Source organism: Argopecten irradians, unplaced genomic scaffold, assembly GCF_041381155.1.
Source record: "Argopecten irradians isolate NY unplaced genomic scaffold, Ai_NY scaffold_0064, whole genome shotgun sequence".
NCBI lineage: Eukaryota > Metazoa > Mollusca > Bivalvia > Pectinida > Pectinidae > Argopecten > Argopecten irradians.
The window spans coordinates 46,651-73,851 of record NW_027187531.1 but is presented as its reverse complement, the minus strand read 5'-3'; the positions used below and the strand labels follow the sequence as shown (position 1 = coordinate 73,851).

General features: G+C 34.9%; 1 protein-coding gene, 1 long non-coding RNA gene and 1 pseudogene across 3 annotated transcripts in view; 2 read left to right on the top strand and 1 right to left on the bottom strand.

Annotated features, from left to right (window-relative positions):
* The window catches only part of LOC138311617 (uncharacterized), a 76,310-nt gene that overhangs the window by 5,117 nt on the left and 43,992 nt on the right, over positions 1-27,201 (top strand). The window contains exon 1 of one of the 2 annotated variants that reach the window (XR_011206689.1): positions 23,229-23,627. The exons of the other annotated variant lie outside the window; for it this stretch is intronic. This is a non-coding gene — a long non-coding RNA (uncharacterized lncRNA). Of the gene's footprint in view, positions 1-23,228; positions 23,628-27,201 lie in introns of those variants that run through there. 2 annotated transcript variants of the gene reach the window in all.
* Positions 449-8,000, top strand: LOC138311615 (uncharacterized; annotated as a pseudogene).
* LOC138311613 (uncharacterized) lies at positions 6,593-19,071 on the bottom strand. Its single transcript, XM_069252894.1, is given in 13 exon segments — positions 6,593-6,831; positions 7,618-7,859; positions 10,146-10,300; positions 11,705-11,969; positions 13,931-14,146; positions 14,968-15,260; positions 15,818-15,871; positions 16,179-16,202; positions 16,534-16,611; positions 17,144-17,248; positions 17,250-17,572; positions 18,351-18,462; positions 18,893-19,071. Coding segments are annotated over 13 exon segments (2,208 nt in total). The 5' UTR covers positions 18,995-19,071.

The window sequence follows — 27,201 nt, the reverse complement described above, 5'->3', positions numbered from 1 at the left end:
CAAGTAACAAGCTTTAAGGTACCAATTCATATTTGCAGGAAGAAATAAAAGGAAGTGGAAAGAGCTTGGGCTACCGTTCCATGAAATTGAGGCTGTTAACAAAGCATGGCATAGATGTTGGAAGGTGAATACAATTGAAGCCCTGGTGGACACATACTAACTGATCAGCTCAATTAGTATGAAATCGTATTTGTATAATTCACAATCACAATACAATTTATTTCAGTACATTTCGCTATTTCTTAAAATGTACTTAAAAAGATCTGTCTCAAATTTCATATATAGTTTCCCTTAAGGCCCTAGTTGTTTATATTGCATTTTTGGACCAATCTGTAAGCAAGGTGACAGCTAGGCAGCTATCATTGATTTTGATCTCCACTGATATTATTGTCTTATAAAGGAATATTGTATTATTGTTATTCAGCTAAATGTATGTATAATGTATATACCATGCAAGTAACAAGCTTTAAGGTACCAATTCATATTTGCAGGAAGAAATAAAAGGAAGTGGAAAGAGCTTGGGCTACCGTTCCATGAAATTGAGGCTGTTAACAAAGCATGGCATAGATGTTGGAAGGTGAATACAATTGAAGCCCTGGTGGACACATACTAACTGATCAGCTCAATTAGTATGAAATCGTATTTGTATAATTCACAATCACAATACAATTTATTTCAGTACATTTCGCTATTTCTTAAAATGTACTTAAAAAGATCTGTCTCAAATTTCATATATAGTTTCCCTTAAGGCCCTAGTTGTTTATATTGCATTTTTGGACCAATCTGTAAGCAAGGTGACAGCTTGGCAGCTATCATTGATTTTGATAGTTGAAGTTTAAAAAGCAGAGAAAAGACCCCTCTTTTCATCAGCAGATCCCTCTTTTCATTGGCTTATATCATTCTTTGGTGGGCACCAAGATCCTTCTGGGATCTGTTGTTTTGGGATAAGCATATATTTGGATTCTAAAGTGAGTTGATATAATGTTCATGTTGCAATATAGATGTAATTGTACTATATATCCCTTTTGATTTGTGCACTCTCTTTAAGACAGCAGCCAATTTGTGATAAAATTTTATGATATATTCCATTCAAGAGCCAATTTAATTACTATTCAATTTAAGCCACAGACGAAATGCTAAATTGTGTAGTCATATAAAAACAACATTTGATTTATTAACATTGTTCCCTAAGGAAAAAATTCTCTTTGCATATTACTGTGTTATCTGCCCATAGAAGTCCACTTTAGTCCAGTACTTTTTGTGATTAATATACTATTTACTGTAAATATACATACATTTGATTTGTTCATTTGCATAGAAATACTGTAGCCAGGGTTCTCAGGACTTTAGATCCACATGGAGTTGATATCAGGAGGAGCCATTGTCTTTCTAGAAGGAATTACTTCAATAGGGGACCAAACTTTTTAGTACATATTGATGGCTATGATAAACTAAAGCCATTTGGATTAGCCATACATGGTGCCATATGTGGGTAAATCTCACTGTTTTCTATTCATTAATTGTCAATAACTGAGGACAAAGCTGGTACTTCTGACGTCAAGAAGAAATTCTTTATTCTAACCTTAAGCTAGACATTTCTTTCAACATGAAAGATTAATAAAATAAATCAACTGCTTTCAGTTGGCATAGTGGATAATGAATGCCTATTGTGAATAAAGGCTATTTCAACATGAAATACAGGATTTAACTCATAGTAGTACTGTACCTCTTTATAGTGTTTTGTGTTCATGTTTTGGATTTCACATTATCCTTAGTTAGTAATAGGCTGTTCTGATATGGCACCTTGATTTTTACCTAGGCTTTTCACTATCAATATATATAGACTTATTAATTATATAAAAATTAATATTTATCAGGCAATGAAGTTCATTATATGTGTGACCATATGATGTCACAATTTTGGCATGGTATCTGTCAAAGCCTAATCCACCTATAAGATAAAATTGTTTATACTGACCTTTATACATGGGTTAATGTAGTAAAATTACCAGACTGAGTATAATAGTCTCCAGAACTTGTATTAGAGATTCAAAATACAAGCATGAAGTGTCTTCAGGTGGAGAGATGTTTTCATGGTTTTAATTCAACGAATGAAAAACGTGGAGGGCCGTGGTGGCTGAGTGGTTAAGGTGCCCAGACATATTACCACAAGCCCTCCACCTCTGGGATGTGGGTTCTAATTCTATGTGGGGCAGTTGCCAGGTACTGACCGCCCGTCAGTGGTTTTTCTCCGGATAATCCGGCTTTCCTCCAACACCCAACCTGGCACGTCCTTACATGACCCTGGCTGTTAATATGACGTTAAACTAATAAAAACTAAAAAGATAAATGTGGATGTTGAAATATTTTTCAAATTGATATTTCTAATATCAAATTTATTATCAAATAAAAAAATTATTGACAATTGCAGATTTTCAAGACGTGTCCTTTGGTTGAAAGTTGCCAGAACAAACAACAATCCAAAAGTAGTTGCTTCATACTTCCTAGAGTATGTACAGGAGATCAAAGGTATATTAAGCAAATACATGTACATTTATTTTATACAGTGTATGCCTACTCTATATAGAATGATTTTGACAAAACACAAATATGACAATTCAATCAACTGTCTAAACAATTTATTTTATTCATGAACTTTGCTTTAAAGAAAATGAAATCTACTTACAATGACATTTTTTCAGTATTAGCAATTTCACAAGATGCATTCAATCATTGTATTTTAGGAGTCCCTAGATGTTTACGTGTTGACGGCGGAACAGAAAACACATATACATAGAGGATATGCAAAAGGCCATGAGATGGCATGATGATGATGACCACAGCAGGGAAAAGAGTGTCATCATTGGTTGTTCAACGTCAAATCAGGTAAATCTATCTCAAAAACAAATGATATCGTTTAAAGCTCATGAAAAGATTTAAAGATTAACAAATTTAAGAAATCCAATTAAAAAAAATGACAAATTATATAGCCCCGCAGCCGCTGACGGACCTTCACATTTGCATACACGTAGCTATATGACAATTTATATGGCCCTGCAGCGGCTGATGGACCTTCACATTTGCATATTAAAGAAAATCAAATTGCCATATAGCTATATGACAATTTATATGGCCCCGCAGCCGCTGACGACCTTCACATTTGCATATTAAAGAAAATCAAATTACCATATACACGTAGCTATATGACAATTTATATGGCCCCGCAGCCGCTGACGGACCTTCACATTTGCATACACGTAGCTATATGACAATTTATATGGCTCCGCAGCCGCTGACGACCTTCACATTTGCATATTAAAGAAAATCAAATTACCATATACACGTAGCTATATGACAATTTATATGGCCCCGCAGCCGCTGACGGACCTTCACATTTGCATACACGTAGCTATATGACAATTTATATGGCTCCGCAGCCGCTGACGGACCTTCACATTTGCATATTAAAGAAAATCAAATTACCATATACACGTAGCTATATGACAATTTATATGGCCCCGCAGCCGCTGACGGACCTTCACATTTGCATATTTAAGAAAATCAAATTACCATATACACGTAGCTATATGACAATTTATATGGCCCCGCAGTCGCTGACGGACCTTCACATTTGCATGTTTAAGAAAATCAAATTACAATATAGCTATATGGCCCCGCAGCCGCTGATGGACCTTCACATTTGCATATTTAAGAAAATCAAATTACTATATAGCTTTATGACAATTCATATGGCCCCGCAGCCGCTGGCGGACCTTCACATTTGCATATTTAAGAAAATCAAATTACCATATACACGTAGCTATATGACAATTTATATGGCCCCGCAGCCGCTGACGGACCTTCACATTTGCATATTAAAGAAAATCAAATTACCATATACACGTAGCTATATGACAATTTATATGGCCCCGCAGCCGCTGACGGACCTTCACATTTGCATATTAAAGAAAATCAAATTACCATATACACGTAGCTATATGACAATTTATATGGCCCCGCAGTCGCTGACGGACCTTCACATTTGCATGTTTAAGAAAATCAAATTACAATATAGCTATATGGCCCCGCAGCCGCTGATGGACCTTCACATTTGCATATTTAAGAAAATCAAATTACTATATAGCTTTATGACAATTCATATGGCCCCGCAGCCGCTGACGGACCTTCACATTTGCATATTTAAGAAATTCTAATTACCATGACAAATAATATGGCCCCTGATGCAAACAATACAGTGATTTTCCAAAAACTGTTGAATTTTCATCTAAACAACTAATTTTGCAAAATACAAAACCTTTTATTTACAAAATTATATATCAAAATAATTTTATGAAATAATTTCATTGAAAACAAATTAAACAATTAAGCTTAAAAAACAAAAACATTTCTGTCACACAATTTTTCATGAACACAAGTGATAGCTACACACATCTAACTCTCTTATAAAAGAAAAATAGAGTACTTCAGCTTCATATAACTTTTTGTCCGATTTAATTGATATTGACCCTTAAAATGTACACTCACTATTAGCTCAAGGGATTAATTCATTAACCACATCACCAAACTGACATTTTTTAAGGGAAGTCACTTCTTCATTATGCTAGTATAAGTTATTACCGTATTCGACCCATTAAGCGCCCAGGGTGTTTAAAAAATTGAGAAGGTACTAAAAAGACATAATTATTGCAAATCTAGACAATTTTGTGTAGTTTTGGTCTTTATTTATGTGTGGGCAATTGAAATCGAGGCCTCAAAAAGCGGGAGGGGCGTTTATAGGAACATGGGCGCTAATTGGGTCGAATACGGTAAAAAAAAATTATGTCATGCAGTCATTTATTGGGCCCTTCCTTGCATGACTTGTCTTTATTCTAGTTGTGCTTGAAGAAATGCATCAATTCACTTTTTATCTGTAGAGAATTGAGCGGTGGTGGAGGTCAATGAGGCAAATGGGAATAGGTCACTGGATTGACTATTTCCGAGATATGGAATATCAAGGAAAGTTTACAACTGCAACTGAGATTCACATGTAAGTTGAAACGTGTACAACTGATAGGCTATCACATGCAGAAAAAGTAGTCTATACTGTTTAAAAATCAATCTTAATTCCATATTCTTTATTCCAATTACTTTAGAAGAGAAACTTCCTAATAGTATATGAAGCAACACCGAGGCTTTAACTTAATATGAATGCAATTACAGCAAAAGAGTATCAAAATCAGCACATTTGACAGGGATGTCAGGTAGTGTTAACTTTAAAAGGTCACCCAAATTAGGAAACTTAATTCAGCATTAGAAAAGTAATAAAAATGGCTTGGTTTTATTAAAACATGCCTGTATTTCATTACAACATATCTTTTGTACATTAAAATGCAATTAAATTCTGACATGAAATAATTCCTTTTTAAATGCTATAATATATGTACACCAATTAATAACATCTTTCCTGTTTTAACAGTGAATGCATTAGATTCTGCTTTACAAGGATAATTCAGGAGGAACTTGATTTACTACGACATGACTGGAACCACCATCGCATTCGTAGTCAATCAAGGCAGACTGAAGGATGTCCTCCTGGAAAACCAGAAATGATGTACTGCCACCCTGAACTTTATGGTAATTAACTTATTAATTAGTGTCATATCAATATGGCAATTAAAAAAACTATTGAACCTTTATTATGTAACATACTAAGCCTTGCGGTCCTGTTTATAGAGTGAAGTTTGACCAGTAATTGTGATGTAAGAATTTTGAATAACTTTGTATTTTGTTCTTCTGTCCTTGTCTGACTTTCCTATGTTCATCATTCTATGCATTATCTCTTATATGACATTGAAACATGAAGGTCAGTCTTGGGTAAACTAATATATTGCATCCCTAAACCAGATCAATATGTTGACCTCCTTGTAGACAATAATCAGATCAATATGTTACCTGCATTTTACTGTCAAACTCAATTTTATGAAAATTGGTACATGTCAAGGGTAATACAAGCTCATGGTACATATATAAGGTTACCTTTATGGGCTAACCATTAGCAAATTGTCTTGCTTGATAATCATATAATACTAGGCAAATGTGTGTTGTTTAGCTCACCTTATCCAAAGTATTTATATATGTATATATATATATAGCTCTTTGTCAGTTAATTATGAGATATTTGTTGCGTTGCAGACACTGTCGATTTCAAGTTTCCAGTTTCAACAAGAGATGTGGAATCTTTGAAAGTATTCTGCCAGTATCCAAACAGTTATGGATGCACAGAGGAAATGAATGACCATTTCATGTCAATTATGCACACTGGTGGCAGAGGACTACCGCAAAATGCAGAGAATGCAAAAGAACTACTGGAATGGATGTTGCAAAACATTTAGACACATATTTGTTGACAAAGATGATGGAATTTGCCTTTGACTCATCTGATCCGAACATATGTTTACCATGCTTCGTTTGTGGTTGTGCGAAGTGTGTCACCCGCCCAGGGTACTCATATTGATGACTCATTTAATGATGGTGGGCTAATATAAACATGTGGTACCAGAAAACTAACAAATGTATGATTCAATGCTATTTCCTAAACTAGATGAAAACCTCCTGCCCACTCAATAGCACGATTGATGTCATGCTCAAATTCTTCAGGGGTATTATAACCCCTGAAGATTTTCAGCTCCATACTACATGTATGTGCAGAGGGAAGTCTTCTTTCACAGGTAAATGACACCTCCAAGGGTTTGGAAAATCCTAGGGGTGGCAATTTTTCTGCTCCTGTCCAGAACCCCAGGACCCTTTCAAGCTTCATTCCACTTGCTCCACCTGACAATAGATGGATGGAATATAAATTATCTTTGGTCAAAAGAGCAAATTTAAAGTGAATCTATACCATGCCCTTTAATTCCTTATAATAGTAACTTTGTATGGTAATGTCATGTTAATGATAGTAAAAAGAAACTGCATAATTTGTACTTATAATAGCAACAAAAGGCTATGATGGATGAAAGGTTGTTTTGTTATTTAGTTTAGATTTTAGAAGTGATACACACGTGTACTTAATTATTGCTATGTTACCAGTGTTGAGCATGGAAAGAGACTTCAACAATACGATATGACATAATTAGATTGCATCAACTAATATTACCTATTGACTTAACCTGGTAAATTTTAATCTTTTGATATTGCATGAAAATGTAATCATTCCAAAAGTTTATTTTTACTTTCTATATGAACACCAGCGTTGTCTTCAGAAGAAATTATTGAATAAAAGGTATGAATAAGATAAAATAAATACAGCATTATGCATTTTAATATCATCTATGGGAAAAAGAATTAAAAACATAACTTTTGTTATACTAGTAGTATGTCATAGTTCAATTATCTACAAAAAAGTGTTCATCAAGAAACAGCCAGTTTAAATTTTTTTTTATAATAACCCTCTGCTAAATTAACCAAAAGGCAGTACTTTTTGTACTTCAATTTATAGTTTGAGTCAAATTAGTAAATAAGAAGGATTTTTATAAACAGTGGCACTGTTATCATTACCACCTACATGTATAATAAGGGGGTATGTTGATGCTGTTTATTCAATAATTTGCATAAATGTACCTTCACAGTCGGCTAGGTATGCCTCCAGGCAGTAAATGGCTTTGTTCTCCTGCTGCCTGTAATTGGTCCCCTGGTCACTATATTTAACTTTATAAATTGACCTTAAGTCAGAAAACTTCAATGGCTGGCTGCTAACGTCACAAAACAGTGGTTGAAATACATCTGGAGACAACATCATGGCATCAAGAAAGAGCCCTACTTTTTGAAGCCCGTCCTTAAATTGGTTGATTTCAGTATGAACACTGCAATATACAAATAAATGTATCAGACATAAATAAGATAACATATCTTATTGTCTTATTTAAGGTGTAAAACATGTAATTCATTGTCATTCTTGAAATATGATATGGCCAATAAAAACCATCAAAGTTTATATAGATAAATTGTAGTTTGATTATTGATTTTAGGTCATCTGATCTGAAAGGTCAAGATGTCCTACATGTCCATCTTCATCCGCTGTCAAATGACGTCTTCTCACTAACCAAAACTGTTCTGATATTTCGCCTGTAGCATGCTGTGATGAAGGGCTACAAATGTTCAAATGGATGACCTTGAACTTCATTCAAGGTCACCTTGAACTTCATTCAAGGTCACCTTGAACTTCATTCAAGGTCACATGGGTCAAATAGACTAAAATCTTTGAACAGCTTCTCACTGCTGAAACAACTTCTTTTGTATAACTGAAAAGCCTGATGTAAGGCCTGTGACATGCTTGGATGAAGAGCTACGAAGTTTGTTCAACATGGGTCGGCCTGTCTCAAGACTGATCTCTTGGCCTCCGTTGCTAAAGAGCTATCGGTGACCCCCAAATACAATCCCAGGACGGCCACCATCCAGGCCATGTAGGTAGCCTGTGAACCGGTGAAACAGTGGAGGTGAATCATCAGGTTGCAGGTTACTCCTGGGGGCTCCATGTTATCTCATATTCATCCTCTCCTGTTCCCGACTGTCTAAAGAGGTTGGGAGATTTGCCCAGTCCTTCTAATCAGTTCGGAACTCTGTACGTAGAATCCCTACAATCTCCAAGGATCAGTCTCAGCCTGTACTCATTTAGGGCCAACCCAGGGGTGTGGGGCATAATCCCTACTGTTAGGGTTATTCTCTGGGAGGAATAAATCCGTTTAGCAATTGAACAGCGTTATCCTATACGATCGGCTCCACTTTGTAACCGACCGAGTAACAAAGATGGGGATAGATGAACTCCATCTGCATCAGCCTGGCACATCCTATGGAACATGGTAGAGGTGTTTCGGGCTAACTCAGGACCAATACCCTACAGAGGCCTCGCTCTTTGTTATGGTGGCCACCCCTCCTATAAATAGTTGTATCGTAACAAAAGGGGGGGGGGGGGGAGTTAAAATGTTACAATGGGCATATTAGTTAGTTGTAATTAGTTTACTAGTAATGCCATAGGGATTCATCTGATCTCCATGTAATGTCTACAGGCAGGTGCCAGGGTTCGCGCCGCCATCTTATAAATAAGGGATGACATATTATTACAGGCACCACATGTGGTGCCGCACAGACTTGTTTGAAAATTACTAATGTGAGAGCAGGTGTCCTTAATAGCACCGTTCATCCATAGACCAAGGAATGGTTTGCAGAAAACAATATAGCATTATATGTGTACAAAACGTTTGAAGTAAAAACTGGACTATCGAGTAACAAATACTTTGGACTGGCCTGTACAGAAAGACTAATAGCCGCCCATGTCAAACTAGGTACCAAAGGTAACCGTAGAAATTAATGAACTCAGCACCTCCAATGTTTTTGTACATACAAGATTGCAAATGAAGTAAAATGGCGCCACTCCCCAAACACCACATGTGGCACCATTTCATCTGGTACCTTAATTGCACCAACCCGCTAAATGTTCACAAGCAGGGTGGGTTGAACAACTACATAGTGTATAACATTTAATTTGCCGTTCGGACAGGAAGTCCCTTTGGTTAAAAGGACAGTACATGTAATAAAACAATAATGACCATGCAGAACAGACTTTGGATAAATCCAATTTAGGGGCAAAAAAGAAACAACAAATATTTAGTTTGGTCATCTTCCCTACAAGGGATGTTTCTTGGAGTAAGCGCCCCTGCACTTCGGATTTTAAGTATAAACTTCAAGACCTGGACAAGGAACCTCGACGCCTCTTAAGACAACATCGGACCTCGTGATTTATCAGCAGGACCACCGACATTTTCATTTTAGGAGGGAGCACCATAAAATGGGGAGGAGTGTTGTAAACTGCAGATTTGATAACGTCACCGATATGTGCGGATAGGGTCACATGGCGCCTGCAAAGCGCTCTCTTTTAGTACTACTTCCAAACTGTACACACATGTTTTATATTATTATTGCTATTGTAGATATATATATATATATTGTTGTAAACCACCGTTTACGATAAAACTAAAGGTTCCAAAAATGATGTCCTTATTCTTAAGGTACTTTTGTTTACCAAAATATAGAATCATATTAATGTTTATGTAGTTCATGTAGAAATTAAAGAATAAACTTAATTGTCATACCTGTAGATTATTTCATTTGTGATTAAGACCTTTAAAAGGTTCTCTTTGGTCTCAATACCTCTGTATGAGAAAAGGGAAAGTCCTCTTTCCAAACACCAGTCATTGTTTGCCTCCAGTGCCTGCTGGTATTCAGTTTGGTCCTTAGAATCCTTGATCTTAAATGGGATTATGATGGGTATATGATTCTTAATGAAGAACATAATATATTATCAAGCATTCTTAGTATTGCTTATGCAATTTTTCCTATTGATCCCTGCAAACTATATGTACTTCTCTCATACCTACACATATAATACTGACTGGCTTCAGGCAATGTCTTCATGTCGCCTAAAACTGTATTGCATGGCTACCTATGCAATGCAGCCTCAAGACATCACAGCATCAATAAAATTACTATTTTCTGGGTACATTTTAAAGATTATTTTAGAAACTAGAATGGATTTACTTTAAAAGATGCAAGCAACGGGATTGGCGTTGAAAATGTCACATTTTTCATGCATGGAATATTGACCTGCAGTCAAGTTTTTTTCTGAATTTATGTCAAAATGGTGGATATTCATAGTATTGAAATTGCAATAAAACATGGAGGTATGAGAAAAAAATACTCTTTTGGCCTGACATGCTAGAAATTAAGGGCTACCAAGTTTGTTCAAATGAATGACCTTGAACAGGGGTCAAATAGGCAAAAATCCTTAAACATCTTGTGAATTGTGAATAATTAAGATGCTTAGAGAACTGATATTGGGCCTGTATCATACTTAGGATGAAGGGCTAGCAAGTTTATTCAACTGAATGACCTTTACACACTTTTAAGGTCAAAGTCATTAAATATTTTGGAAACTTCCTGTGTCAAATAAGGAATTAACTGTATAGCCTAAATTGTTAGCAACTACTCTATACTGTGGATATAGCAATTTTGCTATTAGTTGATGTCTGTAAAGGCCCACAGACCTCAATTTTGTTAGTAACAGTAACCTTTGTTATTAATCTTTTGATCCCAAATTCATTTACGAGTGTTACCTTTTAAGATGACAGTACTATTATCAACAAAATTCATTAATCAATGCTAATGAGTTATTATCTGGAAACCAACATTTAACAAAACAGTCTTTTTTAAGTGACAGTGACCTTTGTAGTTGAACTTTTGACACCAAATTAAATCAAAATCAATTAATCTGTTCTCAAAATATCATCTGAAAATCAGCATCTGAGCAGACAAACAGACACAGTCTTAACACTCTAGCTAGCTAGCATGTTCCCTCAGGGTTAATTTCTCCGACAGGGAATTTAGTCACTGTTATCGACAGTGTTTTATCTGTAAAATCGTTTTGCAAACAACCAGGGACATTTTTTATTTCTTAATTCTTTATAATGTTAAAGTATAATACTTAAAGTATGACTGTGTTTTCTTATGTTGTTAGTGACTTAATTAGGAATAATCTGATAAGATGGAGAAGATGATACACATGATTACAAATAAATAACATTTACTAGTGATGTAAATCCTGATTGCTGATACATGTATTTCACTTAATTAAATGTGATTTAATTAACTTTACCTGGAAAAGCCTCTTTCGATTATCTTCATCGAAGACACACTCTTCGATTGATGGAAGAGATGTTAAATCTGGACGGCCTGTCATGTACTGAAACACTGCCTCATTCATGACACCAATACCAGGTCCGCCATGTAGTATTGAAAATGCGGCTAGTTTGCCTGCCATTTCATACTCGCACTTCGACAGTTTGTTTATGTCGTGAACAAAAAATTTGTTCCCATCGCTTCCCTGGAAAATGTTGTCTATAACATCCTTAATCAGTAGTCTACAATTAAAGGCAAATTCAATCTGAATATCTTACATTTTATAGCATTTAGGTCCAAACTTTAAACACTTACATCAGTATTTATACTTCATCAGGAGCATTTTGGTAGTGTCAAGATTTATGTATAAGGATCACTATTTTGTATATCAAGGTGGACAAATAGTCTTTACGACCTCTGCCTTTTTATAATCTATTGAAATTGACATAAAGCAAATAGCAAATAGACACCTGTAAATATAGCAAGTTCATATATTTGGTGGCCATCTTTGACAATCTATCTAAATGAATCATGACACTACCATGATGTTCTTTAATTAATGTAAATGTCTAGATCATGGACATAGGTAACTGCTATAGCATGTGAGATATAACTACAAGAAGGTGATTTCTGGTATCTATTTTGAACATCAGTACTTATATGGTCTTCCTCAATACTCCAGGGGGTTACTGTAAATTCACCCATGGATTATTTCATAGTAAAACTGGAGGCAACAAGCAAATTTGTGGAATTTCCATCCCCCTCTTTCAGGACATATTGTAGGTAAACATTATTGAGGTTGGGTAAAGAAACATGCCGTGGCAATCGAACTTGGCCAAGCCCTTAAGGCTTTTGACCTTGTTACCAAGTTAGAAGAAAATCGGTTAATATTTATTAGAGTTATTGCAGGGAAATGGCAGAAAATGACCTTTTTTATTAAATCAAAGGGCCATAACTCTGCCAAATAAAGTCTGTCGCAAGTGGCGATTGAACTTGGCATAGCCCTTAAGACATTTAACTTTGTTACCAAGTTTGAAGAAAATCGATTTACATTTGTTACACTTTTTGCACGGAAATGGCAGAAAATGACGTTTTTAGTAATTCAAAGAGCCATAACTCTGCTAAACAAGGTCCATCGACAGTCGCGATCGAAATTAGCTGAGCCGTTAAGGCATTTAACCTTGTCACCAAGTTTGAAGAAAATCAGTTTACATTTGTTACAGTTATTGCACGGAAACGAAGTGTTACAGACAGACGGACAGACAGACAGACAAACCCAAATTAATATCCCCCGTTTCGGAGAAAGTGGGTGATAACAAAACAGAACAGGTAATTTAGTCTTTTGATGTATATCAAAAGAGTTGTATCATCGTACAATGTTGACTGTGTAGCTTTGAAGTTCGGAGTTGCTCTCTCTGAAATTATCAAAAGAATCTTTGCAGATCTGTGATTGGTTCAGAGTTTTTCTCCTGAACTGCCTCCAGTTTTACTATGAGATAGTCCAGGGGTGGACTAATGATAACGTCAGTGATAGTAAGTTTGTAACCCCTGGAGTATCAAGGATGCAGTATGGTGGGAACCAACAGCTGTATTTTTTTTGGGTCCATTTCTTTTCACATTTTCTTTAAAGATGCTCCACCACCAACAGAGCATTAATGGCATTCATCATTAGAATAATAATTAGTGTTTAATCTTTGGGAGAGGGTTTTAATAAGTCGTAATAACTTGTGACCGATCCCTTTGTAAATTTGTTTGCAATAAAATACGTTTAAACTAAACTAATCTTGCATATATATGTCTAATTAACACAAAAAATAATATAAGATAATTTCTTTTGCCTTTGGTGTATGCGCAATCAGTACTTTATTCCATATAGGATAAGATGAGCCACAGATTTTTTTCGGGATGCAATTTTTTTCCTTTTTTTTTTTTTTTTTTTATTTTTAACTTGAAGAAAAATTAGAAGCTCAGACTTTTCAAGGGTGGTACTGGTGTAAAGTAAGTAACTTTTGTAACTGAAGAAAAATACTAAATAGTCTGTTCCTGTTTTTGATAGTAAAAAAATACCAATTGTCAGCGGTGGAGCATCTTTAAAATTTGAATAATTGTTATGCTTAGCCACTCCAATATCTGTGGCATAAAATTGTAATTTACAGTGGTAACCTTAATAATGCAGTCATACTCTTTATCATTAAAAGCATACCTTAGAAATTCCCTCTTTGGACCACCTAAATCTTCCCCATCCTCTCCTGCAAACATCACCTGAAATTCTTGGCAAAAATTAAATTCTGGCCTTCTCACAACTCTTGTAGTGGATTTCATAACAAAATCCCTGCAAACCAAAATTATCTGTGGTTCTCCTAGTGAAAGGTTTTTTTTCACCCACCAAGTGAGTATGGAATTTAAGGACAGGTCTGACCTGAAACAGTGATAAACAATGGGTTATTTATACATTTAATTACTCCAGAACAAACAATATCAAGGTGCTCATGGGCCTTGGTAATCATCTGACAATTGTTAAAATACCTACAATAACTGTAGAGGTATATATTTTTGTGAAAAAATAACATAAAATACAACGGACAAAATTGACTGAAAACATTTAAGTATCTGAGTACAACTTCTTATTAAAAGTTATAACTAGTGCAACAGAAGAGGAGAAAATGTAGCTACCAGAACGGAATTAGAACCCGGGACCTCCAAACACTATCAGATTGCTCTGCTGATTAAGCTACCTGCATGGTCACTGATAATCAACCCAGTTCAAATTGGGAAAAATTGTTATGAATTCTTTTACCAGAAATTTAGTTAGTTTGTTGATGTCAAATATAACAAATTTATACATTTATGTTAATTTTGCTCAGTATAATAAAATAATTATGTCAGGATACATCTAGAATTCTCTTGAGGGCAAAAATATATTATTTAAGTAATTACATACTATCTCTTATAAGTAAAACATAAAATCATCTCATTGTCATTGATCTACAACAGCAATTTAAAGCAGACATTACTGTCATACATATTTGGTTATTTTTGTGCTATATCCTATAACTCTTACAATATGCATGTAAAAGACATATTTAATCAATCACAATATAACATAATCCTGTATAATAGTGGCATACCACTAGATATTAAACATACATAGGTTTGAATAAGCTCATCACTCCATTGAAGGTAATTAAAAAAACATATTTATAGAGGTTTCCAAGGACTTGAAATAAAATGATTTCTTACGGTCCATCAAAATTATCCGAAATAGTTTCTGGAGTTGTTGTTGGAAGTGATAATGATGGAGCCGCTGTTGTTTGAACAGATGATGATGGAGCCGTTGTTGTTGGAAGTGATAATGATGGAGCCGTTGTTGTTTGAACAGATGATGATGGAGCCGTTGTTGTTGGAAGTGATAATGACGGAGCCGTTGTTGTTTGAATTGATGATGATGGAGCCGTTGTTGTTGTAAGTGATAATGATGGAGCTGTTGTTGTTGGTACATCTATTGGGAATCGACGCAGTCTAAGTCTGTTTCCCTTCAAATATCAGAAACATATTAAACACTAGCACAACGAAGATATCATAATACTTTGGAATTCAAGAGCACAATGAATGCATCTGAGTGGTGGCAAGTTTAAAGGAAATACAACCAAAATATTGAAATAATGAATTCTGGAATATTCAATGTTGTTGTTATAAACATGAGTAGTACATAAGCATACACTATACATATGGTAATAAAGGCTGAATATTGTAAGCAAGAGAAGGAAACTATGCCATAAATTCTAACATTGTTAAATTTTATATTTTACATATTTTGATTTTTTTTTCCAATTTTAATTTTAATTTTACACAGCCAACTGTGAATAAAGGCAGCTGCATTTTGGGACTAATATTCATGATTTTTTTGTTGTAGACACGACTACGTTTTGCACAGTGTTCGAAAGTCAAATTACACCTTACTTAAGAGTATGTGACCATGGTATGAAAATGCCCTTGTTATTCAATGACATAATAGAATAACAAATCAATTCACAATATATCCAATGAAAAAGCTTTCTTATTAATGAACTCGCAAAGAGTGTATACTCACAGTTCTTCTGAATGATACAGTTGGTGTGCCTGTTGATGCAAAGTCCTCATCCACCTAAAAACATTCTTTATTAGTATTTATTATTATTATTATTAGACTTTATTAATGTTTTAAAATCCACTATGATTTAGTAAAAAATGTCAACCATGAGGCCAACTTTATACCCCGTTACCTCGTAGCAAACATGCCAATCATTTATTCTTTCCCATATAAATTACACAAATCTTCGCTTGATGGCAGCAATCCTTGATAAATATGTGCCTTTTTGTTTTTTGTAGAAAAGTTTTGTGTTTTTTTTTTATATAAATGTATTTTCTATAGGGAACATACATAATATATATCATATTAAACCATTTCTTACCGATGTATCAGGTGCCTCTTCATTCTTCAACAAGAACAAAATCAATCTCATATTTTATCATTAAACAATAGTATAAAACATGGTACCTGGTATGTATGGCATAATTTTATGTATAGGAGAAACACTGAATCCGACTCAATTCTTGAAAAAACCAATTGATGCAGTACTTTGGCGAGGAAAATTATGTTACCTGAACTCGTTGCATATAATACTGAGTCTAGTTAATTAAGATACCGCTGAATAACCTGAAGCATTTGGTAACTCGATCTATCAGATCTTTCAGGGGATTTTGTTTCATTTCTAAGAACTACATGTTTAATGTCCTATTATCAGTAATTTATATTTGAATTATCACCTGCTCATTAACAGTCTGCCTTCGTTGCGGCCTCGACAACTCTGGCAGGTCTTCATCATCTTGAATCTGGTCACTTTTCTGCAATATGATAAATACTTGCAACGCATTACAAAATTATATATACCACTTACTGCCCTCTAATGATACATTACATTCTTATTTGAAAACTACCAAATGCTTGATATTACAACAATGATCGTGAACTATCAGTAGTGAGAAGTATAATCTTTCCATTATACAAACTGTGCAGTCTTTACACCTAAAAAGATGTACCGGTATCTCTATCATAATTATAGATCCTTATGTAATAAAAACAAAAACAAAAAAAACAATCACATGCCAAAATGCTATTCAAATGACTCAGGAAGTGGTCATTTTATGATGTGTTATCAGACAACATTTTGATTTCCAAGTCACTGAAGTGTTTGACACAACAATATACAATACAGGTCAACACTGTAACTTAAAATGCATGTACAATGTATATGAAATGTTTAAGAAATCAGGAAAAAAAAGTATGGTTGTTATGAGACTAAATAATTATCAGAAATTGACAAAGGGAGATTTGAAAAGCCAAACAAATATGATAACCACAGACTGAAATATCTACCTTTTCAGTATGCAAATAAATTCTTATTGGGTGGGTTTTTACTCCACCAACATATTTTCCCACTGTGAAACCACCCGGCATTTGGGGCAGTGCTTCCCCGGAAAAATGTAGCCAGATGGCTATGGACTTCTTCCAAGATAATATTTTGGGCTACTGATCGTCCATTGGGCAGAAAGACACCCAAAATCTGTGATAATAATTGATCCTTATTGCAGTCTTTCTCAATATCTAAAATGTGTTGGCCTCCACCTTTACTGGCCGAAATTAGTTGGTATGCGTTTCCCTTAACCATGTGTTTCCAGCCAACATATATTCTGCGAGTGCTTTTCCTTTCATCATCTTTGCGCGTTGTGTTTGTTCTTCTAACACGTTTTTTTTGCAGGTCAATGAAAGTCCTGACACACTCAGGAACCTGGACCTCTGCCTTAGCTGAAACAATCCGTTGATGACATAAACTATTAATACACTTCTCAATGATATGCATTTTTGGTAAAATACATTGTATAATCATTTTGATTACTGAGGGGAGTAAGTATTTAGGAATTATTCTAATAAAAATTTGAACATGTACATGAAAATATTAGTACAGGTGAATCTTACATGGAATCCAATTAAATTACCATTGGATTGCACTGATACAGTGATAGTATGACCTCCCAAAGTGAGTTAATGAGATGTTCCCCTAATTACATGCCAACAGCTTATTGTTGTCATATTTCATCTTTATCATAAAATTATCACTCCTGATGTCATGAACTTGAGGTGTAAGGAAAATGGTTTACATATGTTTAAGATGATCAAAATTACAGAGATAAAATATTTGTTTTGTACCGGTATTGTATCTCCAAAACATAAAAATATCAAATGTACATGTACACACCATTTACAAAATTGGTATTTATTTGACTTATATATAACAGAACACTCACCATGAATATGGGGATTTAAAGATCCCAAAATGATGTGGGTAAAGTACAATTTACCATCCAACCTTACAGTGATTATGACGTCACAAAACTTGCATCAAATGAATTAATCGTGAAGTGATTACAAAAGCAATTACATTACAAAAATTGTACATGATAATACTATTACTTATGGCAGTAAACAAGAATAAAAACATATTAAAGATATCAGTAATTTGAGAATTATCAAAGCAAAGTACTCCGTAGCTGAGTCTGTGCTAGAGGTTACATGTCGGTAGTACCTTTCATGTAGTTCCTACAAGCTTGAACAATCCGTAAACGGACCCCCATGGTAGAAACACCCAACAGGTGAAAGTCCTCCACTGACAGCAATTCCACTTGCTCTATAGTAATCTGTAATGGCACACTCATTAAAAAAAGTACTGCTAGAAGAAAACATTTTTAAATCAATGTCTAATGTACTATAATAAATTAATGCCATAATTATAATGTAATACTATTGTTAATTACATTAAACAATCTGAGTGAATTAAGACCTTGATCAGAATAATTAAAAAAAAAACATCAGATCAGCACACATCTGTTATAAAGACTTGCTCCAGCTTAAGAAAATTTTGAACTAAGAACGTTGATGAAAATTGGTCCCTCATACCTGGAATTACTATAAACTAGAGCAATAATAATCAATATTTTAGTTAAATGCACATTTTCCATTCCAGTCCATAAATGAATAAGAACCTTGCTATTAATTTAGATTACAGCTTTATAGTTTATACTGAAATTTTATTCTAACTTTCTCACCGTTGAGTTGAGATAGTCTTACCATATTATCCTTAAAGGTATTAGTTAGATGTCCACAGCCAATCCTTTCTAACACTGTCTCAATAGGATCATCTTCAACTTTCAACAAATCAACAAAGTACATTCAGACTACATATCAAGTTATAATTTCTTTTCAAATAGCATTGTTTTACTGCAAATTATAATCTGTATATAAAACTGTTAAAAGGAAGTCCTATCAAATAATATATTATCTAGACTAAGTACTTTATCCTCTGTGATGTAATTTCCAGATACAATCAGAGATGCATATAGTAAATAAATGTACAGAAAACAATTTATAACATACACATGACATATTGGTTTGAATTTTGTCAAAAAAGTCTGTGATGCAAAATAATTAGTGTTCTTATTTTAATAAGCTTTATAATATAACAATACTCTATGAATTTATCTCTAATTTACCCCTTGTATTATGTAGTAGAAATAAATACATGTGCAAAAATTTCATAATTTACTTTGTTTACCAAACACTTTTTATGGATGGTTCCCAGGAATTGAACCTGGTAACAATCACAGAAAGTGAATCATTAGTGCCAAACAAACCATGGTATTCCAAAAGAAAAGAGAAGGAAAACAAAGTAAATAATTAAAAAAAAAATCAAATGAAGATAATACACATGTATTCTCCAAACCAAACCAAAATTCTGCTCCATAAAATCTTCAGAACTCAACAGACCTATAATAAAACAGTAAAAAATTAAAAATAAACAAAAGGCCTTATCGGTCATCTGACTAATACAATACAACTTACATATACAACATGTATACTATATAGTAGAACTGAACTACACATTAAGTCATTACAGAGGTAATCTATTTGAATCCTGTGACCTTGAATGAAGGTCAAGGTCATTCATTTGAACAGACTTGGTAGCTCATTATTCCAACATGCTTCAGGCCCAATATTAGATCCCAAAAGCTTTTGGTAATTGACAAGAAGTTGTTTAAAGATTTAGCCTATTTAACTCCTGTGACCTTGAATGAAGCTCAAGGTCATTCATTTGAACAAACTTGGTAGCCCTTTATCTGAGCATGCTACAGGTCACATATAAGTTTCTCTGGGCCTTTTGGTTTTTTGAGAAAAAGTCTTTAAAGATTTTAGCCTTTTTTTCACCCCTATGACCTTGAATGAAAAAAAAATGCACACAGCACATGATAATGGATGAAGGGTCAGATGACATAAAAATAAGATATGTTTTGAAAAATCATAAAAATCATTTAAAATAATAAACCAAAATACAACTTATGTAAAGAACAATGGTATTAGTAATATAGTATATAAAGTAACTGATCTCATCTTCACTCATTATCATTGACATACACTGGTAACCTGACCCTATTACAACAATGTAAAAGCCTTGAGGATCTATGGTTATACTGTCAATATATGTCTGGTGTTAAGGTTATACTGTCATTATATGTCTGGTGTTAAGGTTATACTGTCATTATATGTCTGGTGTTAAGGTTATACTGTCATTATATGTCTGGTGTTAAGGTTATACTGTCATTATATGTCTGGTGTTAAGGTTATACTGTCATTATATGTCTGGTGTTAAGGTTATACTGTCAAATATCTCATTATATGTCCGGTGTTAAGGTTATACTGTCATTATATGTCTGGTGTTAAGGTTATACTGTCATTATATGTCTGGTGTTAATGTTATACTGTCATTATATGTCTGGTGTTAAGGTTATACTGTCATTATGTCTGTTGTTAAAGTTATCCTGTCACTATATGTCTGGTCTGTTTAAGGTTATACTGTCATTATATGTCTGGTGTTAAGGTTAACTGTCATTATTATATGTTGGTGTTTAAGGTTATTGTCATATATGTCTGGTGTTAAGGTTATATGTCATTATATGTCTGGTGTTAAGGTTATACTGTCATTATATGTCTGGTGTTAAGGTTATACTGTCATTATATATGTCTGGTGTTAAGGTTATACTGTCATTATATGTCTGGTGTTAAGGTTATACTGTCATTATATGTCTGTGTTAAGGTTATATTCATTATAATGTCTGGTGTTAAGGTTATTATTGTCATTATATGTCTGTCGTTTAAGGTTATACTGTCATTATATGTCTGTGTTAAGGTTATACTGTCATTATATGTCTGTGTTAAGGTTATACTGTCATTATATGTCTGGTGTTAAGGTTATACTGTCATTATATGTCTGGTGTTAAGGTTATACTGTCATTATATGTCTGGTGTTAAGGTTATACTGTCATTATATGTTGGTGTTAGGTTATACTGTCATTATATGTCTGTGTTAAGGTTATACTGTCATTATATGTCTGGTGTTAAGGTTATACTGTCATTATATGTCTGGTGTTAAGGTTATACTGTCATTATATGTCTGGTGTTAAGGTTATACTGTCATTATATGTCTGGTGTTAAGGTTATACTGTCATTATATGTCTGGTGTTAAGGTTATACTGTCATTCATTATATGTCTGGTGTTAAGGTTATACTGTCATTATATGTCTGGTGTTAAGGTTATACTGTCATTATATGTCTGGTGTTAAGGTTATACTGTCATTATATGTCTGGTGTTAAGGTTATACTGTCATTATATGTCTGGTGTTAAGGTTATACTGTCATTATATGTCTGGTGTTAAGGTTATACTGTCATTATATGTCTGGTGTTAAGGTTATACTGTCATTATATGTCTGGTGTTAAGGTTATACTGTCATTATATGTCTGGTGTTAAGGTTATACTGTCATTATATGTCTGGTGTTAAGGTTATACTGTCATTATATGTCTGTGTTTAAGGTTATACTGTCATTATATGTCTGGTGTTAAGGTTATACTGTCACTGTATTATATGTCATATGTTGTTAAGGTTATACTGTCATTATATGTCTGGTGTTAAGGTTATACTGTCATTATATGTCTGGTGTTAAGGTTATACTGTCATTATATGTCTGGTGTTAAGGTTATACTGTCATTATATGTCTGGTGTTAAGGTTATACTGTCATTATATGCCTGGCGTTAAGGTTATACTCTCAAATATCTCATTATATGTCCGGTGTTAACAACACCCCCCCCCCCCCACCCCCCGTCCAAAACCACAGGAGTTTGACGTTCTGTCAATAATATATAGTATAAATATATACCCTTAAATACTATAGAACGTCAAACACTCCTGTGGTAAAATAACCATAGATCATGTGGGTCACGGTGCCTCATCAGAAGCACACATGTATACAATGGTATATAACCCTAAAATAGATATATATTGGGGCTGATTTAACCCACTAGGCCCATGCATGATAATAAATTGTAATACAATTTGGGAGAATAATCATCCTACACCACCGTAGCAGAAACATGACTCTTAGTAGGCCTAGGCCTAACTAGGGCAGGTCTAAAACACGTGGTGCTAAAACGCTAACATATTAGCTCGATTAGTATGGAACATGGACAATATATTCATGTACTGTAATAGTGTATTATTCATACTGTAGTGTTTCTTAGAGAGAAAAAAAGTCAAAAATAAAGTAAATGACTAGCAAAACACTTAGTCTACCTTCTGTGTTGGAAGCCATTTTGACCACGCCGCCAGACAACACTCGATCAGTTGGGCGCTTAATTGTGTAATACGCATGTCCATAATTTACGCGACGCTCGACAACGCGACAACTCGACGGCGACGCTCGATAATATCGGCGATAATATCGCTCTGTCGCCGTCGGGTTGTCGAACGTCGCCGTCGAGTTGTCGAGCGTCGCCGTCGAGTTGTCGCGTTGTCGCCGTCGAGTTGTCGCGATCTCGCGATGTCGACCTAAGTTAACAGGGCGATATTGCGATATTAGTAAATGGCACTAACGGGCCACCATAAGAAAAAGTATAAGTAACATCACCTCAGGACCACAGGGATCTGAGAATTAGTTACAGATTATATAATCTTGGACCCACCAGAGTGCCCTATAACCATTTTAGACGTTTTAAAGGTCTAGATAAAAAACGGTAAAAAATACTCTATATAGTACCATGTAGTGTAACTTGCAGTCGGCCGGAAAACATAGAAGGTCGGGTATATACATAGACCCTACGGGACATTAGTTGTCAATGGCAACAAGCATAAAATGGAAAAAAACATGTTCCAAAAAACTGCCAGAGAGGTACATGGGAACCTATTTCTCCTTCCCCACTGTTAAGGATGATGATGTAGAGAATCAAATAGTGTAAACATGCTATCCGACAATATTCTATGAATTAAAGAGAAAGGTCGAGTATTAGATCTGAATAGACGATTTAATAAGGGCGCAGCCCTTCGTGCCCGAAGCACTTCTAAGGTAACACATACACGAAAATACAAGGAAAAACCACAATCTTCAAAATTCAATCATACACACTTACAGCTTCAGTTTGCGGCCGCGATTTTTTCATTCATATGGGGTGGTAGACTGGATTACCTGCCTTAGTACCAATTCTCTCCGCTAGCTCATAAATACTGTGTCGTGCATGATTTTAATGCCTTGCCTTCAGTCATATTACCCCTAACTCACTAGCACCCCCAGTAGACGGGTTGGAGTTCTGGTGCAAGCTCCGCATATGGATAAATAACGTCATAGTCCGTTTAGCCAATCAGGCGAGGCTTTATATTTATAGCTTTGTGACGGTAGATTTCCCGCGATCCCGTAGAACATCCGCGTGATGCTGATGGATGAGGCGGCATGCTGAAAACAAAACAAATGGACTGTGGAAGGTAAGCTTTAACAGAGAATTAATTTAACTATTTTATCTGTAATATTTGCTAAAATTATAAATAGCGACTGAAATAAGGACGAGGGATACGGATAATGTAAAGAGCCTCCGCACAAACAGGTCCTCCTTCAGGTCCCGTTCAGGTCCATTCAGGTCCTTAGTACTCCAGTCAAAGGTGCCTGGCTCCCTATATATATATAGCTAGCTACTGTTGTAGCGGAAAATTTTCCGCTACAACAGTAGCTACTGGCTCCCCAGTTCTTGCTAGGTACAGTTGGTAGTAGACTAAAGGTTAAACATTGTGCACACGGTGTGAATTACGAGTGGACACGGAGTGCACGAGGTAGACACGGAGTGCACGAGGTTTAGACTACAGGTAGACACGGAGTGCACGAGGTTTAGACTACAGGTAGACACGGAGTGCACGAGGTTTAGACTACAGGTAGACACGGAGTGCACGAGGTTTAGACTACAGGTAGACACGGAGTGCACTACGTTTAGACTACAGGTAGACACGGAGTGCACGAGGTTTAGACTACAGGTAGACACGGAGTGCACAAGATTTAGACTACAGGTAGACACGGAGTGCACAAGATTTAGACTACAGGTAGACACGTAGTGCACAAGGTTTAGACTACAGGTAGACACGGAGTGCACGAGGTTTAGACTACAGGTAGACACGGAGTGCACAAGATTTAGACTACAGGTAGACACGGAGTGCACAAGATTTAGACTATATGTAGACACAGACACAGAGTGTAACACAACTACGTGTAAACACGGTTTCCACTACAGGTGGACATCGTGTCCAGATGATATGTCCACTACATTCAGACCACAGACAGACTAGATGATGTGTAACAGAGATAGTCTATAGGCTATGGACTAGATGGAAATATTTATTGCGATCAGAAACATAATATTTATTGCAACATAAAATTGCCATTAATTACTGGAAATCATTCGTACTGTAATGTTTATTTGAATTGATACATAAAAAGTATAATGTATCAACACATATTATCATACAATTTAATTTATATAAGGATGTTTAGTAGAAGTTATAAAAGCAAATGAACTACGTACAGGTTTATGTTAAACCACATACTGGTTATGTCTTATCAATGGATAGTTAAAGTCCGCATTTTCCCAGTAAAAACTATTTTTCTTAGCTAGTGATATATAGTTTAAACATTGACTTTTTATCAATCTTACTTTGGATAGTTCGAACCAAAGACGTAGATGGAATTCTTGTTATAACATGTAAAGTGATGAACCTAACGTGAAGTAAGATTTTCATTTTTGAGGCCTAAGAGATATTTTGATCAGCAAAATATTTTGATTAATATTAAGGACATATAAACATAAACAGATTAAGTCCTTCATAAAATGTTTAACTATGAATGTCAGTGGCGTAGCGCCCGTGCATGCTTGCGTGCTCAAGCATGCAAAAAATAATCTGACTTACATTTTTGCACAGTCAGAAAAAAACACAACATTTGAATACACGTAACGCTGCAGAATATAAATTACGTATAAATACATATGATATGTCCAACTGTATGCCTAACATAACTTTGTGCACATTTGAAAGATTTGAACATTGGCCATTCTGTAAATTTATTAGAATTAATAGTCTATATATTTCCGGTTACCAGGTTGTTAAATTTGATTATGTTTGAATCCTGTCAAAGACAATGTTAGACTTCTTCACCAAAATCCCTCAAGCAAATGTGGATTTTGAATCAGGAAACACTTACGATTCCCAAAATAAACAACATCGCATGAAAAGTTAGAAATATTCTAAAAACATATAGTCTAGTTATATTGAAATGATAGCAAAACAACTAAAATAGCAATTGCAACATGTTCTTGGCCTTAGTAACGAAAAAGTGAATTTTTCAATTTTGGTTCTGACTTTCTGCCCCGTTAAAACGCGTGTTAATCCATGATTTATGGTGTCTACTCACGAAACAGTTGACTTTTATTTTTGTCGAATATGAACAGATTGTTCATTTAGAAAATAATTTTTGTTGTTGTAATTGTTAGAAATAGAACATAATAGGTAGAAAAATAGGTCATAAATACAATGTCCAATTTTTTTATTGAGGTGGTCGAGAACTGGTCCCTTCTTACGCCATTTTGACAGTGGTCTTTGACTCGCTGTCGTAAACAAACCAACACGTAAACTTAATTTTAATTCTGTTTAGAATACTCGCCATAAGTTTGTCATCAGTTAAAATAACACAAAATTCTCCCATTCCTTACAATTTTAATTTTTACAACCAAAATCCGTTTTTTTTTTGTTTTTTTTTTTTTTTGTTCGAACACTTGTCAGGGGAGTCTAGTATAGTACGATTACATGTATATAAAATCACCACCGTTCTACATTTTGTGTATAGTTTTGCATGGTTATCACCGAAATATCGTGACCTCCATTTAACCATTGGTATATATGTTAAAAGTTACCAAAGAAGTAAAATAGTTATAACAATTTCCCGTCAGCTTCTGGGGGGCTTCGCCCACCATACCCCCTACCGAGGCTTCGCCCCTGGACCCTGAGCACCCCCAGGCATGCAGGCCTATCCAGTCCTAGCTACGCCGCTGAATGTATGGAATATAGTTTTCAAAACGGCAAGGTGCACGAATATTTAGTTTTATGCCCTGTCAAATGTATATATATATATATATATACGTAATTCATTTGCTTTATGGAACCTGGCGTGTTGCAAAGCATTGGAAATATCAAAAATCATCCATAGACGTTAAAAGTCGACATTAGAAATTACATTTTATTGTGTCAACCGATTGAACAAGCAATAATTCAGTATCGGGCATGTGGCTGCTCGCGAGCATCAACATACATGTAGACCAAAGGTACCGATCGCTAAAATCAGAAATAAAACAAGGGTGGCGGCAGCTTCATATATTGTGTTTATATATGAAGCTTAGTGGCGATTTTAAAGCCTCACCTTCACTCATAGTTTTTTGTAAAACCTTATTTTATTGAAAACTTTAATTGAAAGATCATATAATAAAACTTATCGGCCATCTTTTTTCATTAAGATGTGCCAAGTATTCGCCATATCCTTGTTGCGTTAATTCCTTGAGTGAACAGAGCTTGCTGCTTGTTAGTTTGTGGTAGGAAGCACAAACTAGGGATGTTAGTGCCTACTATTTGAAGAAGTGGAAAAATATATATATGTTTCTGCTAAAATGTAGGTCACATGCCTGATAATAAATCAAACAGAGTCAAAATAAATCCAACTTCTGCCAATTCAAACTATAGATACATAGTTGTTGATTAGATTCTGTATTTGTCACAATTATTTTGATTTTAGAAACTCTGATAATTTGATAATATCCGATTCTGACCTTTTACAAACCGCGTGAGTTACGTGGTAACAAAATGTGTGATCCATCAAGGATTTATAAGTATCTCATATAGGTCATGTACATGTACAATATATTGTACATGCCTGCTCGAAAGGTAGACCGCTAATCTAGGACTGCCGTTGCCATGGTCACTTGGACTTCATACTGTTTCATCAACCACACGTATGATAATTTAATTA